Raw genomic sequence first — 14,897 nt, 5'->3', positions numbered from 1 at the left:
GGAGGCAGCAGCTGGAGGAGGCAGGAATTTATATTCTCGTATGAGTGTAAATTGGAGGAAGGAGTTCACAGCTCAGAAAAGTAAACCAACCAGCTGAAGGTCACACAGCAAATCAGTGCTGGGGGCCAGGGCACGAGCAGTGGATTGGTGACAGAGCCTCTAAAGGGAGGTCCCGTAGCTGCTAGGCCACGAAGACTGAGTGGTGTCAGGTTCCGGCTGCAGAGGCTCCCATTTTCTAGGTGAGGTCACGCTGTGGACCCAGGCCCACTGAATCTCTGTCTGGTATGTGGGCCTGGGTGGGAGGAGCGAGTGGAAGGAGGTGTCTAGTCACCTGGCAGCTGCGTCAAAGGGAGATCTCACGCCACTGACCAATATGAGTTGGTGGGGGATGCTTCAGTTTATTCTGCCACCGTGGGCACAGTACTACAGTTCCCAGAGGCCCCTGCTCTAGGCTAGCAGCCCCTAGCGAAAGCTGGCCCGTAATCTGACTACCATCCCTCTCAAAAGGTCACTTCAGAACTCCCTGAAGGACAACAACGGGGGGGGGGGGGGGGGGGGGGGGACCAGAGTGGCTCAGCTTGGGTGGAGGTGGGGTGGGAGCAGCGACCTGCCTCAAGCGACCTCCTCCATCCCACCCCCTGGAACCCAGAGTCCTGGTCCCCCTTCTCTGACACCAGGGTCCTTTGCTAGCTACATCTGTTCAGGGCACCCTCACAGCTCCTGGCCCTTCAGCCTGCATGGGGGTGTCCTGACCCCTGTTGCCACCACATAAGCCTGTGACCACCAGACCTGGGCACAGACACCCCTCCCTCCCCACCCCCATGTCAGGCTCTACCACGGAAGCCTGACCAGAGGTCTTCCAGCTTGTGGGCAAATGTCTAAAACAGAAGCCAAGCTGCTCTGACGAAGGCTGAGCCTCCGGACACCTGTCCTCCCGACAGCCCTCCCTAGCTTCCGCAGGAGCGCTGACCGGCCCAAAATCTGGCCCCACCCCTTCATCCTCGAGCCAGGAGAAGGGCCCAGATCAGAGCGTCGGCTCAGCCAAGGCCCAGCCCGCCAGCTCCAGTCCAGCCCTAGGCCTCTCAGGCAGCGCTGCTGTGTCTCATCTCTGACTCTGCGAAAGGCCGAGGCGGGCACAGAAGACCCCAGCATGCGGGTGAGGTCTGGAAGAAGTGGGTCAGCGCAGGGCTGTGAATGAGCCAGGCCAGGCCTGCTCTCCCTGCCCCTCTCCCCTCTCCTCCCCTGGCCACCAAAATAGCTCACTAAGCAGTCAGGCCAACACCCTCCCCTTGCAGGGGGAGGCGGAGCAAGCTGCCCAGAGCCAGGCTTTAAAACCCCCTGGGCTGCCGGCGAGCTCCACTCCCTGGCAGGAGGCAGTGCCTTGGGCACCCGGTCCACCCATCCATCCACCCATCTGTCCGTCTGTCTGTCCGTGCCTCCAGCCTGCCCTCCTGCAGCCATGTCCCGGCCACTGTCAGACCAGGAGAAGAGAAAGCAGATCAGTGTGCGTGGCCTAGCAGGTGTGGAGAATGTGACGGAGCTCAAGAAGAACTTCAACCGACACCTGCATTTCACACTCGTCAAAGACCGCAATGTGGCCACCCCAAGAGACTACTACTTTGCGCTGGCCCACACTGTTCGTGACCACCTCGTGGGCCGCTGGATCCGCACGCAGCAGCACTACTACGAAAAGGACCCCAAGGTGCTGCTTGGAGTGTCCTGGGTGGGAAAGGGGTCAGGATAGGGGGGTCCCCAAGAGGGCCAGATTGTAAGTGGCAGCCCTTTGTAGGGTCAGGGTTTTCTGCGGGCAAAATCAAGGGTTCCTTCCAGGGACGGAGGTTGGAGGAACAGGGGCACCAAGAGTTGCTGGTGCCAAGACGACTCAGGTAGAGAAACCTGGGGTGGGGGCAGGTGTGTATGTTGGGGGCTCGGATCAGGTGGGCTGGTTGCAAAGGCTTGGTGCCCATTCAGGAAGTGGAGGGGCTTCTGGTGGTTGGGAAGACCCCCGGGCCTGGGTTGGACCTGAAGTGGAAGGACGGGTCATCAAATGTGCATGCGGTGTGTCTGTACCACCGGTGGTGCTGGACAGCTGGGGTAGGGGGATCAAGTGTCTGTTGGGGTCATGGTAAATGTCAGCAACCTGACACTCTCGGGCGGGGGGAGGGGCCAGCAAGTGGGCCAGGGAGGGGACCTGGGAAATGGGGAGACCAGGTACCCTCAGCATCCCGGATTCTGGTATCTCTCTGCCCCTTCTTGGGGCTGAGGCTGGAGGACCAAGGGGAACTAACTGGGCACTGCAAGGACAGGAGGTGGCCAACTCTCCCCGTGACTCATGGTGACCTTGAGCAAATGACTGATTCCCCTGCACCTCAGGCTTTGCCCTCTGGGGGAGTACTTGGAGGTGCTTCTCTGGGTCCTGACTCCCCCATGGGCTGCCCGGAGGCTTATGTGCGATGGCAGGGGTTTTCAGCTCTCCTAAGCACCCCAGTCCCCAAGGTAGATATGGGAGCCCCATTTTGCAAATGAGGACATTGAGGCTCAGAGAAGAAAAGCGATGTATCTAAAGTCAGAGGCAATGCTAGACCAGAACCTTCCCGATGGTTCCAGAAGCCTGTGATGAGGAGAAAATAAATGGAGATAGGGCTGGCAGGAGTGGGACAGGAGGTGTGAGAGGCCTGGCTAAATGCTGCTAGGCAGCCCTGACTCCTGCCCTGCACCTGTCTCTCTGGGCAGAGGATCTACTACCTGTCTCTGGAGTTCTACATGGGACGGACACTACAAAACACCATGGTGAACCTGGCCTTGGAGAATGCCTGTGACGAGGCCACCTACCAGGTGCGGAGGGGGACGGGAGTGGGGGTGAGAGCGGGGCAAGCCTGAGTAATTGGGGGATACACCTGCTGGCCTTTGGCCTTGACCACTGCCACCCCCTGCCCCCTCCAGCTGGGCCTGGACATGGAGGAGCTGGAGGAGATTGAGGAGGATGCAGGGCTGGGCAACGGGGGCCTGGGTCGGCTGGCTGGTAAGTGTGCAGGGTGGCAGGGGTGGGGTGGGCAGAAGGGTTCCTTCTTGCCAGGCCCCTGACACCCACCTCTCTGGAAACCCCTAGCATGCTTTCTGGACTCCATGGCAACACTAGGCCTGGCTGCCTATGGCTACGGGATCCGCTATGAGTTTGGGATTTTTAACCAGAAGATCTGTGGGGGCTGGCAGGTGAGCAGCCTTGGGCCCTGGTCTGGTGGGGACCCAGGCCTGATGGAGAGAAACCCCATTGGATCATCCATCTCTGGATAGATCCAGAACCAGCCTCAGCTTTGACAGAAAGCATCTTTGTCTCTTCCCCCTGACCCCAAAGACTTCTGGTCACTCTTGGAATGGGTGGTCCATGCCTGAGGGACTTCTCAGGCTCCCATTACACACACCCTGTCCCATCAGATATCCTACCAGGCCAGGGGCCCACCCCAGGGCTCTAATTTGCACTCTATAGAGGGCACACTAGGGCTACTGCTCCTGCCCTACCCATTGCCCCTCTGGATCTGACGTTGCCTTCCTTTCTCCCCAACCTGCCTTGGGCTCAGATGGAGGAGGCTGATGACTGGCTTCGCTACGGAAACCCCTGGGAGAAGGCCCGACCTGAGTTCATGCTGCCTGTGCACTTCTATGGCCGAGTAGAACACACCAGCCAGGGGGCCAAGTGGGTGGACACACAGGTGAGGGAGTGGGGGCAGCTCCCAGTGAAAGGGTAGTGGGGAGGAGACTCTGGAAGAAAACAAGGAGATACAGAGAAAGAGCCTGGGGGCTACTGGACCCGGTGCGCTTTCCAATGGAGGACACTGAGGCTCAGAGAGGTTAAGTGGTCTACTCGAGGTCAAACAGCTGGAGCTAGGAGAGGCTGGAGACAGGGTCATAGAGGACCCAGGCCAAGCACAGAGCCCAGGAGGAGGAGAGAGTCTCTACCCTGCCCCCCCAGTGCCCTTCCCCTGGCCTGGCTCCTTTCCACCTCACAAGAGTCTTCCAAGAATAATCACGGTGACTTGACTCCCCAGCACATCTAAACTGGCAGCTCGATGGGAAACAAAGCAACAGCCCAGAAAGACAGGGAGAAAATGAGCACCATGAGAGAGGAATTGACTTGTTCAAGGTCACACAAGTTAGAGGGAGCCTAAAGCCAAACCAGGTGTCTGAATCCCAGCTCCATGAGTTCTTTCAGCTGTGGCTGGAGGTCATGAACCTCCAGGTGACTGCACGGAAATCTCTTGGCTTTCAGACGCGGGCATTTGTTCTGCTATCATCTGTGATAAGATTCAGCAGGGGCTCTGGCGGCCCACCTAGCTCTCTGCTCTTGGGCCAGTCCCTTCCCTCCTTGAACTGCAGCTTCCACTCTGTTCCAAGTACAGGCTCAGTTACTTAGTGCTGGGAAGGAAGGGTGCTGCCCCTGGGGGCCATGGATGTGCCCCCTGCCCTGTAGTGACAGGAACTGTCGGCAGCAGTTATTGAAGTTTGCCAATTGCGGGAGGTGGGGCCAGCATTAGTCATTGCTAATTAACCCCCTGGTCAACCAGGCAGAAGAAGCCCTTCGGACAAACTTGACATCTGTGTCCCCTTTAGCTGGGCCCCAGGCTCCCCCCAGCCCTCTCAGGAGCCCACAGCGTCCTCTACGTTGTGCTCAGGCCAGGTGGGCCTGCTCATCACCATCACTACAGGGTGACCACCAGCAGAGCCCCCCCTCTCTTCCTCACAAGCAGCCAGGCAAGGTGGGGTGGGCGGTGTGGGGAGTTCTGGTGGGGGATCCTCTCTATGATGAGGTCCAGAGACGTTGAGAGGTTTGCTCATGGTCACCCAGAGTTGGCACTAAAAGCTGAGGCAGGAGGATGCCTGGGTGGTTCAGCAGTTTAGAGCCTGCCTTCCGCCCAGAGCGTAATCCCAGGGTCCTGGGATCGAGTCCCGTGTCAGACTCCCTGCACGGGAGGCTCTCTGCCTGTGTCTCTGCCTCTCTCTGTATGTCTTTCATGAGTAAATAAATAAAATCTTAAAAAAAAAATACGGGACAGGGAGTTGGCAGGGCACAGGGACAAAGGCTGGGATTCAGCTCTCAGGGTGCCACGGGGTCATGGGGCAGACACCCAGCTCCTGACAGCACACTGGACGTCCCCCCGCAGGTGGTGCTGGCCATGCCTTATGATACCCCTGTGCCTGGCTATCGCAACAACATCGTCAACACCATGCGCCTGTGGTCGGCCAAGGCCCCCAATGACTTCAACCTCAAAGACTGTGAGTCCAGCCCTGGCCACTGGCAGCCCCACCCTCCCTGGCCTGCACTCAAGTCCGAGCCTGACACTGGCCCCACTTTCCCCCCTCAGTCAATGTTGGTGGCTACATCCAAGCTGTGCTGGACCGGAACCTGGCTGAGAACATCTCGCGTGTCCTGTACCCCAATGACAACGTACGTTGTCACCTCCTGGGCTGGGAACAGGAAGCCTGAGAGCCTGGGAGAGGGCAAAGGACTGGGAGGGATGGTCTCTGGTACCTAGTCACACTCAGGACAGTTTTGTTTTTGTTTTTGTTTTTTTTCTTAAGTTTGTTTGTTTATTTATTTTGGTAATCTCTACACCCAGAGTGGGGCTCTAACTCATGACCCAGAGATTAAGAGTCATGTGCTTTTCCAACTGAGCCAGTCAGGTGCCCCGCACCCAGGATATATGGTTGGCTCCTTTGTGTCCTGTTTTTCCTCTGAGTTCTTTAAGAGGATGCCTAAGTCCTGGGGACAGCAAGTTAGGGCAGGGCGCTTTGGAGGAGCTGTTGTTCCCTGGCAGTGCTGACAGTACCCCTGGTCCTTGTGTGCCCCCTTCCTAACACTATCCCCCGCTGCTACTTCTTGGTGGGGGAAAGACCCTGGGCAAAAGTCTCCTGGCCATACCCGCAGCAGCATTAGGCCACCCCCTACCACGACCTTGACTTGCTCAGCCTTGCGTTGAACTATTTCCCAGTTCTTTGAGGGGAAAGAGCTGCGTCTGAAGCAGGAGTACTTTGTGGTGGCCGCCACCCTCCAAGACATCATCCGCCGCTTCAAGTCTTCCAAGTTTGGCTGCCGTGACCCCGTGCGCACAAGCTTTGATGCCTTTCCAGATAAGGTACCAGGGTCCAGGGAGGGTCCCTCTCTACACCTCCCAGGATGTGTGGCATCGCCTCTCCCCTCCAGTCTCAGCTCACCCCACTCACTCTATAAATGAGGAGGTAGAGGCTGGAGGCTGGTGGTGTGTGAGGGTGACCTGCTCAGAAGCCTCAATCGATGGGCACATACCCTGGAACGTCACCCTCGTCCTGTCCACAACTCCTCCGATGAGGCCTACTACCCTTGGCTGAGCCCTGGAACCACATTGGCCCCTGGAGGGGGCTCCAAAGGGTCAGAGGACAGTGATCACAGCCGTGGTTTGGATCCCAGACTGACTCCCAGCCCCACTCTCCACAGGTGGCCATCCAGCTCAATGATACCCACCCGTCCTTGGCCATCCCTGAGCTGATGAGGATCCTGGTCGACCTGGAGCGGCTGGACTGGGACAAGGTGGGCTTCAGGACCCCTCCACCCCGCTTGACCCTCTCTGTCTCAGGGTTCCCTTCCTAGTCTGGGAAGCAGAAGTATGTGAGCGCAGCACCCATGGAACAGACAACAGTGCGAGGTCCAGGGGGCGAGTGTCCTAGAACCCACGGATGGGGCCCAGGCTCTGGGCTACACACCATGTATGGAGAGCCATCAGAGTTAGGCCTGGGGGTTCCTGACTCCCTAACCCTGCCTATCAGGCCTGGGATGTGACGGTCAGGACCTGCGCCTACACCAACCACACCGTCCTGCCCGAGGCCCTAGAGCGCTGGCCCGTGCATCTTATTGAGACTCTGCTGCCCCGACACCTCCAGATCATCTATGAGATCAACCAGCGCTTCCTTAACGTGAGTGAGAGAGGCCTGGGCTGGGGGACGGGGGAGTGCTGCGGAAGGCAGGTGCAGCGCAGCCTGAGACTCCGTGGGCAGGGCCCTGGGGGTATGGGGCTGGGGACCTGGGTTCCTGAGTCTGCGCCTGAGCTCTGGGCTCTCCCTACACAGCGGGTGGCAGCTGCTTTCCCAGGGGATGTAGACCGGCTGCGGCGCATGTCGCTGGTGGAAGAGGGCGCGGTGAAGCGCATCAACATGGCTCACCTGTGCATTGCGGGCTCACATGCTGTCAACGGCGTGGCTCGAATCCACTCGGAGATCCTCAAGAAAACCATGTGAGCCCTCTCCCTCCCGCTGGCTCCTCCCCTGATGACCCCCGCTCCTCCCGCTGGCCCCGCCCTCCCTCCGGGGAGGGGTCCTCATTACTTGACCCCCAGCTGGCCCTTCCCACAGGTAGCAGGCATTTATGTGTCATGGCCCAGATGTCCAGGACAGTCTTGTCCCCAGATGACCCCTTCTCACCTACAGCCACCCCCTCACCTCCGGGCCCCTCTCTGCAAGAAACCAGAGCGGGGCTTCCGGGACTAGGTGTTCCTTCCGCAGGGATGAGTAGTGACTCTCCAACCTAATCCCGCAGCTTCAAGGACTTCTACGAGCTGGAGCCTCATAAATTCCAGAACAAGACCAACGGCATCACCCCTCGTCGCTGGCTAGTTCTGTGTAACCCTGGACTGGCAGAAGTCATTGCTGAGGTGAGAGGTCACTGTATGGCCAGTAGGTGTCAACATGGGTCACTACGGGGATCAGCAGTGTAAGGACATATAGGTGGGTTATTATAGGGGGCCCGCCAGGAGGGCTGAAATCCATCCTGCACTGCGTTCCCCAAGCCTTGCATGTGCCTGGAGGAAGGGAACCATTTTCTCGTATGCATGAGGATGCTCTGTGGGCTTGTGGAGGCCAACCAGGTGGGAATTCACAGTCCAATGGAGAGGGTCACCAACAGGTCACATCTGAAGTGAGACTGGCAAGGGGCATGGATTGTGAGCAGGGCCTCAAGGTCATTGCATGTCTGAGGAGAAGGCCAGGAGAAAGGCCCCCTGGGGTCAGGGCGGGTCAGCCATCAGAGTCCCAGGTCTGAAGGGAAAATGCAGTGCCCCGCACACACTGCATCCCTGCTTGGAGGCTGGAAAAGGAGGGGGTGTCTGCAGGGACTGGGCTTGGCTGAGCTGGAAAGGGACCCCTCCGGGAGGGAGAACCAAAAAGGGGCACAGGCTTGACTGTGAGCCATCTCCCACAGCGCATTGGGGAGGACTACATCTCAGACCTGGACCAGCTGCGCAAACTGCTCTCCTTCGTGGATGACGAAGCCTTTATCCGGGATGTGGCCAAAGTGAAGCAGGTAGGCAGTGCTATGACCTGGGACACTTGTGCCAGGGTGGGAAGGAGTGGGCCAGAGGTGCTGGGTGCCCGGGTCGGGAATGGCCGAGGGAGCTTGACTCTCCCTCAGCCTTAGGCCCCTGATGGAGTTGCCTGGAGTCCATGGTGAGAGCGCATCATTTGACTCCACCGGAAGAGTGCTAACATTGATTAGCAATGTCTGCTCTGGGCCCAGCGTGGAGAAAGGTGGCAAGTGAACCTCCCGTCGTCTACCTTTCTGGGCAAGAAATGGCACTGAGGCTAAGTCCTGTTGGTGAGCTCTTCCCCATCCCCACCTTCAGGAAAACAAGTTAAAGTTCGCTGCCTACCTAGAGAGGGAATACAAAGTCCATATCAACCCCAACTCGCTCTTCGACATCCAGGTGAAGCGAATTCATGAATATAAACGCCAGCTCCTCAACTGCCTCCACATCATCACCCTGTACAATCGTGAGTGGCGGGGTTTCACTCTGGCTCTCAGGGCTCCCCTCTGTACACCTGTTGGTGTACTACATACTTCCAATTCAGTGTCTCTCTTTTGGCTTTGGGCCAACTCTTGGGACATAGATTATCTCCATTTCATAGACGGGCAAATGGAGGCTCAGAGAGGGGGAAATGAGAGATTGGAGGTTACATAGCCAGTGGCTGTCCAAATCAGGTCTATTATCTCTCAGCCAGGGCCCTGGCTGGATGCATGCTGTCAGGAGGTATTGCCAAGAGGGAAAACCTGGCCCACTGTTCTGTGTTTCTCCACAGGCATCAAGCAGGAACCCAATAGGTTTGTCGTGCCCCGAACTGTGATGATTGGAGGGAAGGTGAGAAGTCAGGCCACAGACTGTGGCTCTGGTCCTTTGGCATCCAGGTTGAGGGTGGCCTGGCTGGGTTGCAGGATAGGGGCAGGATGCTGGGCTGTGCAGCTGACTCCAGACTGTGCCCCCACAGGCTGCCCCTGGATACCACATGGCCAAGATGATCATCAAACTCATCACAGCCATTGGGGATGTGGTTAACCACGACCCAGTGGTAGGAGACCGCCTCCGTGTGATCTTCCTGGAGAACTACCGAGTCTCGCTGGCAGAGAAAGGTGGGGTGCCACCAGAGGGAGGCTCTGAGGAGTTCAGCCAGGAAGGAATATCTGTCACCTGTTCCTTAGCATACTGGCACTTGGAAGAAAAATCTGGGAGAGGACAATCCTCAAATCACAAGGATGTCCCCCTCTGATGGTGTAATTTCAGGCAGTACAGAATGAAATTATAGAGAAGATTGAAATTAGTGGGAAGATTTGCCCTTCAAATCACACACACACAGTGGGGTGGAGGTGGGGAGAGAGTCCAGGTTAGATTTCAGGTGTTCAAGATCATTAAGCAGTTGGGGGAGGCTGGTGGTGAGATGGAGATTCAGTTGGTTACTTCTGGAGGGTGAGGGTGGAGGGGGCTCTGAATCTGCTATACCTATGGCCAGCCTAACTCCACAGTCCCTAGCTGGGGTGGGACTGTACCCGGAACTGAGCTTGTACCCTGTGGCTGCCCCACAGTGATCCCAGCTGCTGACCTCTCCGAGCAGATCTCCACAGCAGGCACGGAGGCCTCAGGCACTGGCAACATGAAGTTCATGCTCAATGGAGCTCTGACCATTGGCACCATGGACGGAGCCAATGTAGAGATGGCAGAGGAGGCGGGAGAAGAAAACTTCTTCATCTTCGGCATGCGGGTAGAGGACGTGGAAAAGCTTGACCAGAGAGGGTATGGGGGTCAAGGGCTCCAAAGTTCACAGTCCACGGGCAGGAGGCCCTGAGGTGTGGCTACTAGAGGGCAGGGCTCCCTGGAAAGGCTGGCCCAGGCTGCACAGCGTGTTAGTTTTGGCCACGAGGATTCTGGAGAACTTGGGAGGAGGGACTTATAACACAGAAGGCTAGTGGCAGGGGAAAAGAAGACACTTGGAACTGAAGGAAAAAGAAGAAATTATATCAATTCTAGGACATATTATTTCTGGCATTTCTGGCAGCTGTGGCAAAAAGAGAACTAGGAGTACAGTAAGAACAGCTGTGCTTATGGTCAGACGTGCAGTTCTTCAAAGTAGATATTTTCCTGGCATTACATTTTTTTAATTAAGATTTTATTATTTATTCATGAGAGACACACAGAGAAAGAGGCAGAGACACAGGCAGAGGGAGAAGCAGGCTCCATGCAGGGAGCCTGATGGGGGACTCGATCCCAGGACTCCAGGATCACGCCCTGGGCCGAAGGCAGATGCTCAACTGCTGAGCCCCCCCAAGTGTCCCAATATTTTTTTAAAAATAATTTTCCGCCTTGCTTGTAGTTCTTTTTTTTTTTTTAAAGACTTTTATTTATTTATTCATTAGAGACAGACAGACAGAGAGACAGAGAGAGAGAGGCAGAGACACAGGCAGAGGGAGAAGCAGGCTCCATGCAGGGAGTGTGACGTGGGACTTAATCCTGGATCTCCAGGATCTTATCCTGGGCTGAAGGCGGCGCTAAACAGCTGAGCCACCCAGGCTGCCCCATCCCAATATTTCTTAAAATTTATTTTAAAATATATTTTTTCCTTCTCATGAAAGCAATACGTGCTTCCTAATTAGAAAAATCCCAAATAACAAAATAAGTCATTCATAATCTCATCACCCATTTTTAAAGCCACAGCCCTTTTTCTACGAATTTACGTGTACATGTGTACATATATAGAAGTTGGGAATAATGCACATACAATTTTGAGGTCTTAACACAACTTTGGATCCTGATGTCATTAAATGGCCTTTAAAATATTTAACATGTTTGTATAGGGTTCTATCGTAATGGACATACTATAACTTATTTAAGCAGTTCCCTGGTGTTGGACCTTATGGTTGATTTCTGCTGTTTGTCAGTGTAAATATCACTGTGATGACCATCCTTTTATATCTACGTCCACATCTTTATTTCCTTTAGTTGATTATTAGAGGGGATATTTCTGCGCCCCAAAAAGTATGAATTTTTTTTTTTTTTAAGCATGAGTTCTTAAGGCTCTTGATGCATGTTGCCAAATGCTTTCCAGAAAGTTGGTACCAGTTTACACTCCCACCTACTGCTTCTGAGAGCTGGCATTAAATATTGAAAGGAAATCCTCCTGTTGGGCTTGACTAGGAAGTTCAGACTTTGTCCTTTGGACAAGAGGGAGATAGGACATGTTTTGAGCAAGATCCAGCATGTTCAGAAGCAGGCTCCAGAAGGAGAGTCTGGGCTGCAAGGTGGAGACTGGACTATGTGTGTGTGTGGGGGGGGGGGTACAGGTGGGGGCCCAGGGTAGGGGCTGATACCAGAACGCAAAGAGAGTGGCCTGAGTGTCAGTGCTGGGGATGGGGGTCATGGATGTCCTCTGCCTCTCTGCCCCTTCCTGTCTATGAATCTGACCAACTGCACCCACTCCTTGACCTGGGCGGCCAGATGGAAGTGGGGAGGAAAGAAAAGAGATGAGACTGGCCTTGGGGAGGGCTTTGAACCCTGAGGGGTGACTCAGGGGTGCTTGCACTGGCTCAGAAAGTGGCACCCAGGGGGCAAGCTGGCACCGGGCCAGCAATAAGTGCGGTTGGACAGTGAGTTTAAGGAGCTTCCTGGAGGATTGGTCTGTTGGTTCCTCCTGGGGCCTGAAGGCAGATGGACTTGGGAGAGGGAATGGGAAAAGCCATTCAGGAAGGAAACACACCAGTTGGGAGAGGTGGTGGCATGTGAGAGGAAGAGCACTTGGTCTAGGGCCTTGGCTCTGCTGCTTCCCTTTCGTCCTCTCCAGGCCTCAAGCACATAAGGGGAATGAGAAGCTGAGCAGGGAGGGGATGCCTGAGTGGCTCAGGGGTTGAGCACCTGCCTTTGGCACAGCGTGTGGTCCTGGGTTCCTGGGTTCCAGTCCCACACTGGGCTCCTTGCATGGAGCCTGCTTCTCCGTCTGCCTGGGTCTCTGCCTCTCTCTCTCTCTCTGTGTGTCTCTCATGAATAAGTAAATAAAATCTTAAAAAAGAAAAAAAAAAAAGCTGAGCAGAAAAGGGAAGCAGCCTCTGGGGAAGGACCTCCCGAGGGGTTGTGGCCCCTCCAGGGAGGGCAGCAGCCCGCTGGGCCTGACTTTTAAAATTTTTTTATTTTTAAAGATTTTAGTTATTCATTCATGAGAGACACACACACAGAGGCAGAGACATAGGCAGAGGAAGAAGCAGACTCCCTGTGGGGAGCTTGATATGGGGCTCCATTCCAGGACTCCAGGGTCACGACCTGAGCCAAAGGCAGATGCTCAACCACTGAGCCACCAGGTGCCCTGGGCCTGGCTTTTGACCCTGGGACTTCGGATTTCTCTGATTTTCTCCGGAGAAGGAGCCAGGAAGTCCTTTTCATGGTGTGGACCCCTCTTCCCCCACAGGTACAATGCCCAGGAGTACTATGACCGAATTCCTGAGCTCCGGCAGATCATTGAGCAGCTGAGCAGCGGCTTCTTCTCCCCCAAACAGCCAGACTTGTTCAAGGACATTGTCAACATGCTCATGCATCATGACCGGTGAGCTGTCCGGCCAGGGAACTGTGCAGGTGGGACTGCTGGGCTGAACTGGGCTCAGGTGCTGCATGGGGAGACTGGGCAGGGGTCCTGGGCATTTGGGGCCAGGCTCCTTTGGAAGCATGGAAGCAGCTTCAGTCTCCTGGCTCCCAGAAGACCACCAGGACAGGACGGGCTCGGCCCTTGACCTTATGGAGCCTCCTCCCTCTCTATTCATCTCCAGGTTTAAAGTGTTTGCAGATTATGAAGAATACATTAAATGCCAGGAGAAAGTCAGTGCCTTGTACAAGGTGAGGCGTCCCGGGCCAGTGGTTGGCAAGGCTCTAGTGGTCCTGGCTGGGATGTGGTGGAAAGCGCAGATCCCACTGGCAGAATGAACCCAGAGCTCTCTTTTGGCCTGTTTAGAACCCAAGAGAGTGGACGAGGATGGTGATCCGGAACATAGCCACATCAGGCAAGTTCTCCAGCGACAGAACCATTGCCCAGTACGCCCGGGAGATCTGGGGCATAGAGCCTTCACGCAAGCGCCTGCCAGCCCCGGATGAGACCATCTGAGCCTCCAGACCAGACCCCAAACTAACCTCTGAGTTTGTTTGCAATCCGTTGTGCCAGCCCAGCGCCTCATCCACGGCGGGGTACTGGAGTTCCATCTCTCATCCTCTCCCTGGAACCCCCCACTTCCCCCCCCAGCCTCAAGATCCCAGTGTCCAGCGTGACTAAGGACACTGCTCCCATCCTGCCCTCTGGCTCCCCGCTCCCTCCTATTTATGGGTCTGACCAGCTGCACCCACTCCCCAATAAATTGATTCTCCTTGGGAGCCTCCTTACTCTTCTGTTGGGAAATATTTTTAGGTCTGGGCAGGCACAACAGCAGCTGCGCAGTCACCGTGCCTTACCCACCCCCACCCGCAGGTGCGTCCCCTCTGAAGGAGGGGGCAGCCCACAGGGGCGGGGCCCGAGATTCTCCAGCCTCCGTTCGGGCGTCACCCTCCACGCCTCTCTTCCCAGAGCTGTGTCCATACTAGGTCAGCGGCCTGCCAGGCTGGCCGAGGGCGGAGCGTCCTCCTGGGTGGGGCCCACCAGGCTGGGAGCTGGAACTTGGGCAGAGGCCTCCTGGGCTACAGAGGATCCACGCGGTCCCGGGCTGGACTTGGGAGGGGGAGGAGCCTGTGGGTGGTTGGCGCCTTCTTGGCTCCGCCCTTAGCCCCGCCCCACTGCGGCGTTTAAGGGTCTCTAAGCAGGTGGCTACGCTAGGTCTAAAGTGGTGCGGTGGGGGGGGGGGGGTTAGGGCGGTGGACACTCACAGTCTAAGCTAGGCCGGAATTGCCCTCCCCCTCACTTTGGGGAAACTGAGGACCAGAAAGGGCCTGTTTCTAGGCTTCATATCACGAAGATTGAGGTGTGGGGGAGGTCCTGCTTCCCTGCCCTAAGGCAAGAAGGGGCAAGCCTCGAAAGGCACGTTTGAGGCCCGTGGTTTCATAGTGAGTGTATTTGAACATAAACGGCCGGAAATGGTTACCGGCTCCCCTAGGCTTGGCTTGTGGGGACCCCAACTGCCTGTGGCTGCCCCTCCCAAGTTCCTCCCCGCAGGAGGTGGGGGGGCTCTCACGCGGGTCTCCAGTCTCCAAGCTGCGCCGAACCCACGCCAGCTTGCAGCTGCCCCTTCCCATCTGGTCCCGCGGGGAGCCAGGCTTCCGGGGCCCGACCCTCCGGGGTGAACCCGAGCCCCCCGCCCCCATCCCCAGACATAGAGGCCCCGTGTTCAGGTCGCCGCGTTTTCTTTCCTACCTCCCACAGGCCCCTGTCCTCGAAATGTTCCTAGCCCCTCCTCCAGGCTGTCCCTAGGACCCGCTGCCCCTACCCCCCCGCCCCCCCCGCCTCATCTCTACCAGGTTATGCCCCTCGCGGCCCGCAGGAAGACGCTCGGGCCCGGGTCCGGTTAGCCCCGTGGGAACCGCTTGTCTCGAAAACAGGAACCAGGGCCGGGGGCTGGGCGGGGCGCCCCTTCCCCACCGCAGTCC

General features: G+C 56.6%; 1 protein-coding gene across 1 annotated transcript; it reads left to right on the top strand.

The window, feature by feature from the left end:
• The first annotated feature begins 992 nt into the window (after positions 1 to 992).
• PYGM (glycogen phosphorylase, muscle associated) lies at positions 993 to 13,694 on the top strand. The gene is made up of 20 exons (XM_072789754.1): positions 993 to 1,702; positions 2,734 to 2,835; positions 2,944 to 3,022; positions 3,110 to 3,213; positions 3,579 to 3,710; positions 5,160 to 5,271; positions 5,361 to 5,443; positions 5,988 to 6,131; positions 6,470 to 6,562; positions 6,799 to 6,945; positions 7,099 to 7,262; positions 7,565 to 7,679; positions 8,225 to 8,326; positions 8,646 to 8,793; positions 9,100 to 9,158; positions 9,286 to 9,427; positions 9,878 to 10,085; positions 12,745 to 12,879; positions 13,100 to 13,166; positions 13,282 to 13,694. The coding sequence occupies exons 1-20, from the start codon at positions 1,460 to 1,462 to the stop codon at positions 13,429 to 13,431; spliced, it is 2,529 nt and encodes an 842-aa protein (XP_072645855.1). The 5' UTR covers positions 993 to 1,459; the 3' UTR covers positions 13,432 to 13,694.
• Positions 13,695 to 14,897: the final 1,203 nt, after the last annotated feature.

Source organism: Canis lupus, chromosome 21 (assembly GCF_048164855.1).
Source record: "Canis lupus baileyi chromosome 21, mCanLup2.hap1, whole genome shotgun sequence".
Classification (NCBI taxonomy): domain Eukaryota; kingdom Metazoa; phylum Chordata; class Mammalia; order Carnivora; family Canidae; genus Canis; species Canis lupus.
The sequence above is the reverse complement of the archived record's forward strand: the minus strand, read 5'-3'. Positions and strand labels throughout refer to the sequence as shown.

Excerpts from the sequence above, each read along its gene's own strand:
- PYGM (XM_072789754.1), top strand. The coding sequence starts at position 1,460 with ATGTCCCGGCCACTGTCAGACCAGGAGAAGAGAAAGCAGATCAGTGTG. Across the intron at positions 3,214-3,578 it reads AGATCTGTGGGGGCTGGCAG|ATGGAGGAGGCTGATGACTG; the intron begins GTGAGCAGCCTT and ends CCTTGGGCTCAG. Across the intron at positions 5,272-5,360 it reads TGACTTCAACCTCAAAGACT|TCAATGTTGGTGGCTACATC; the intron begins GTGAGTCCAGCC and ends TTCCCCCCTCAG.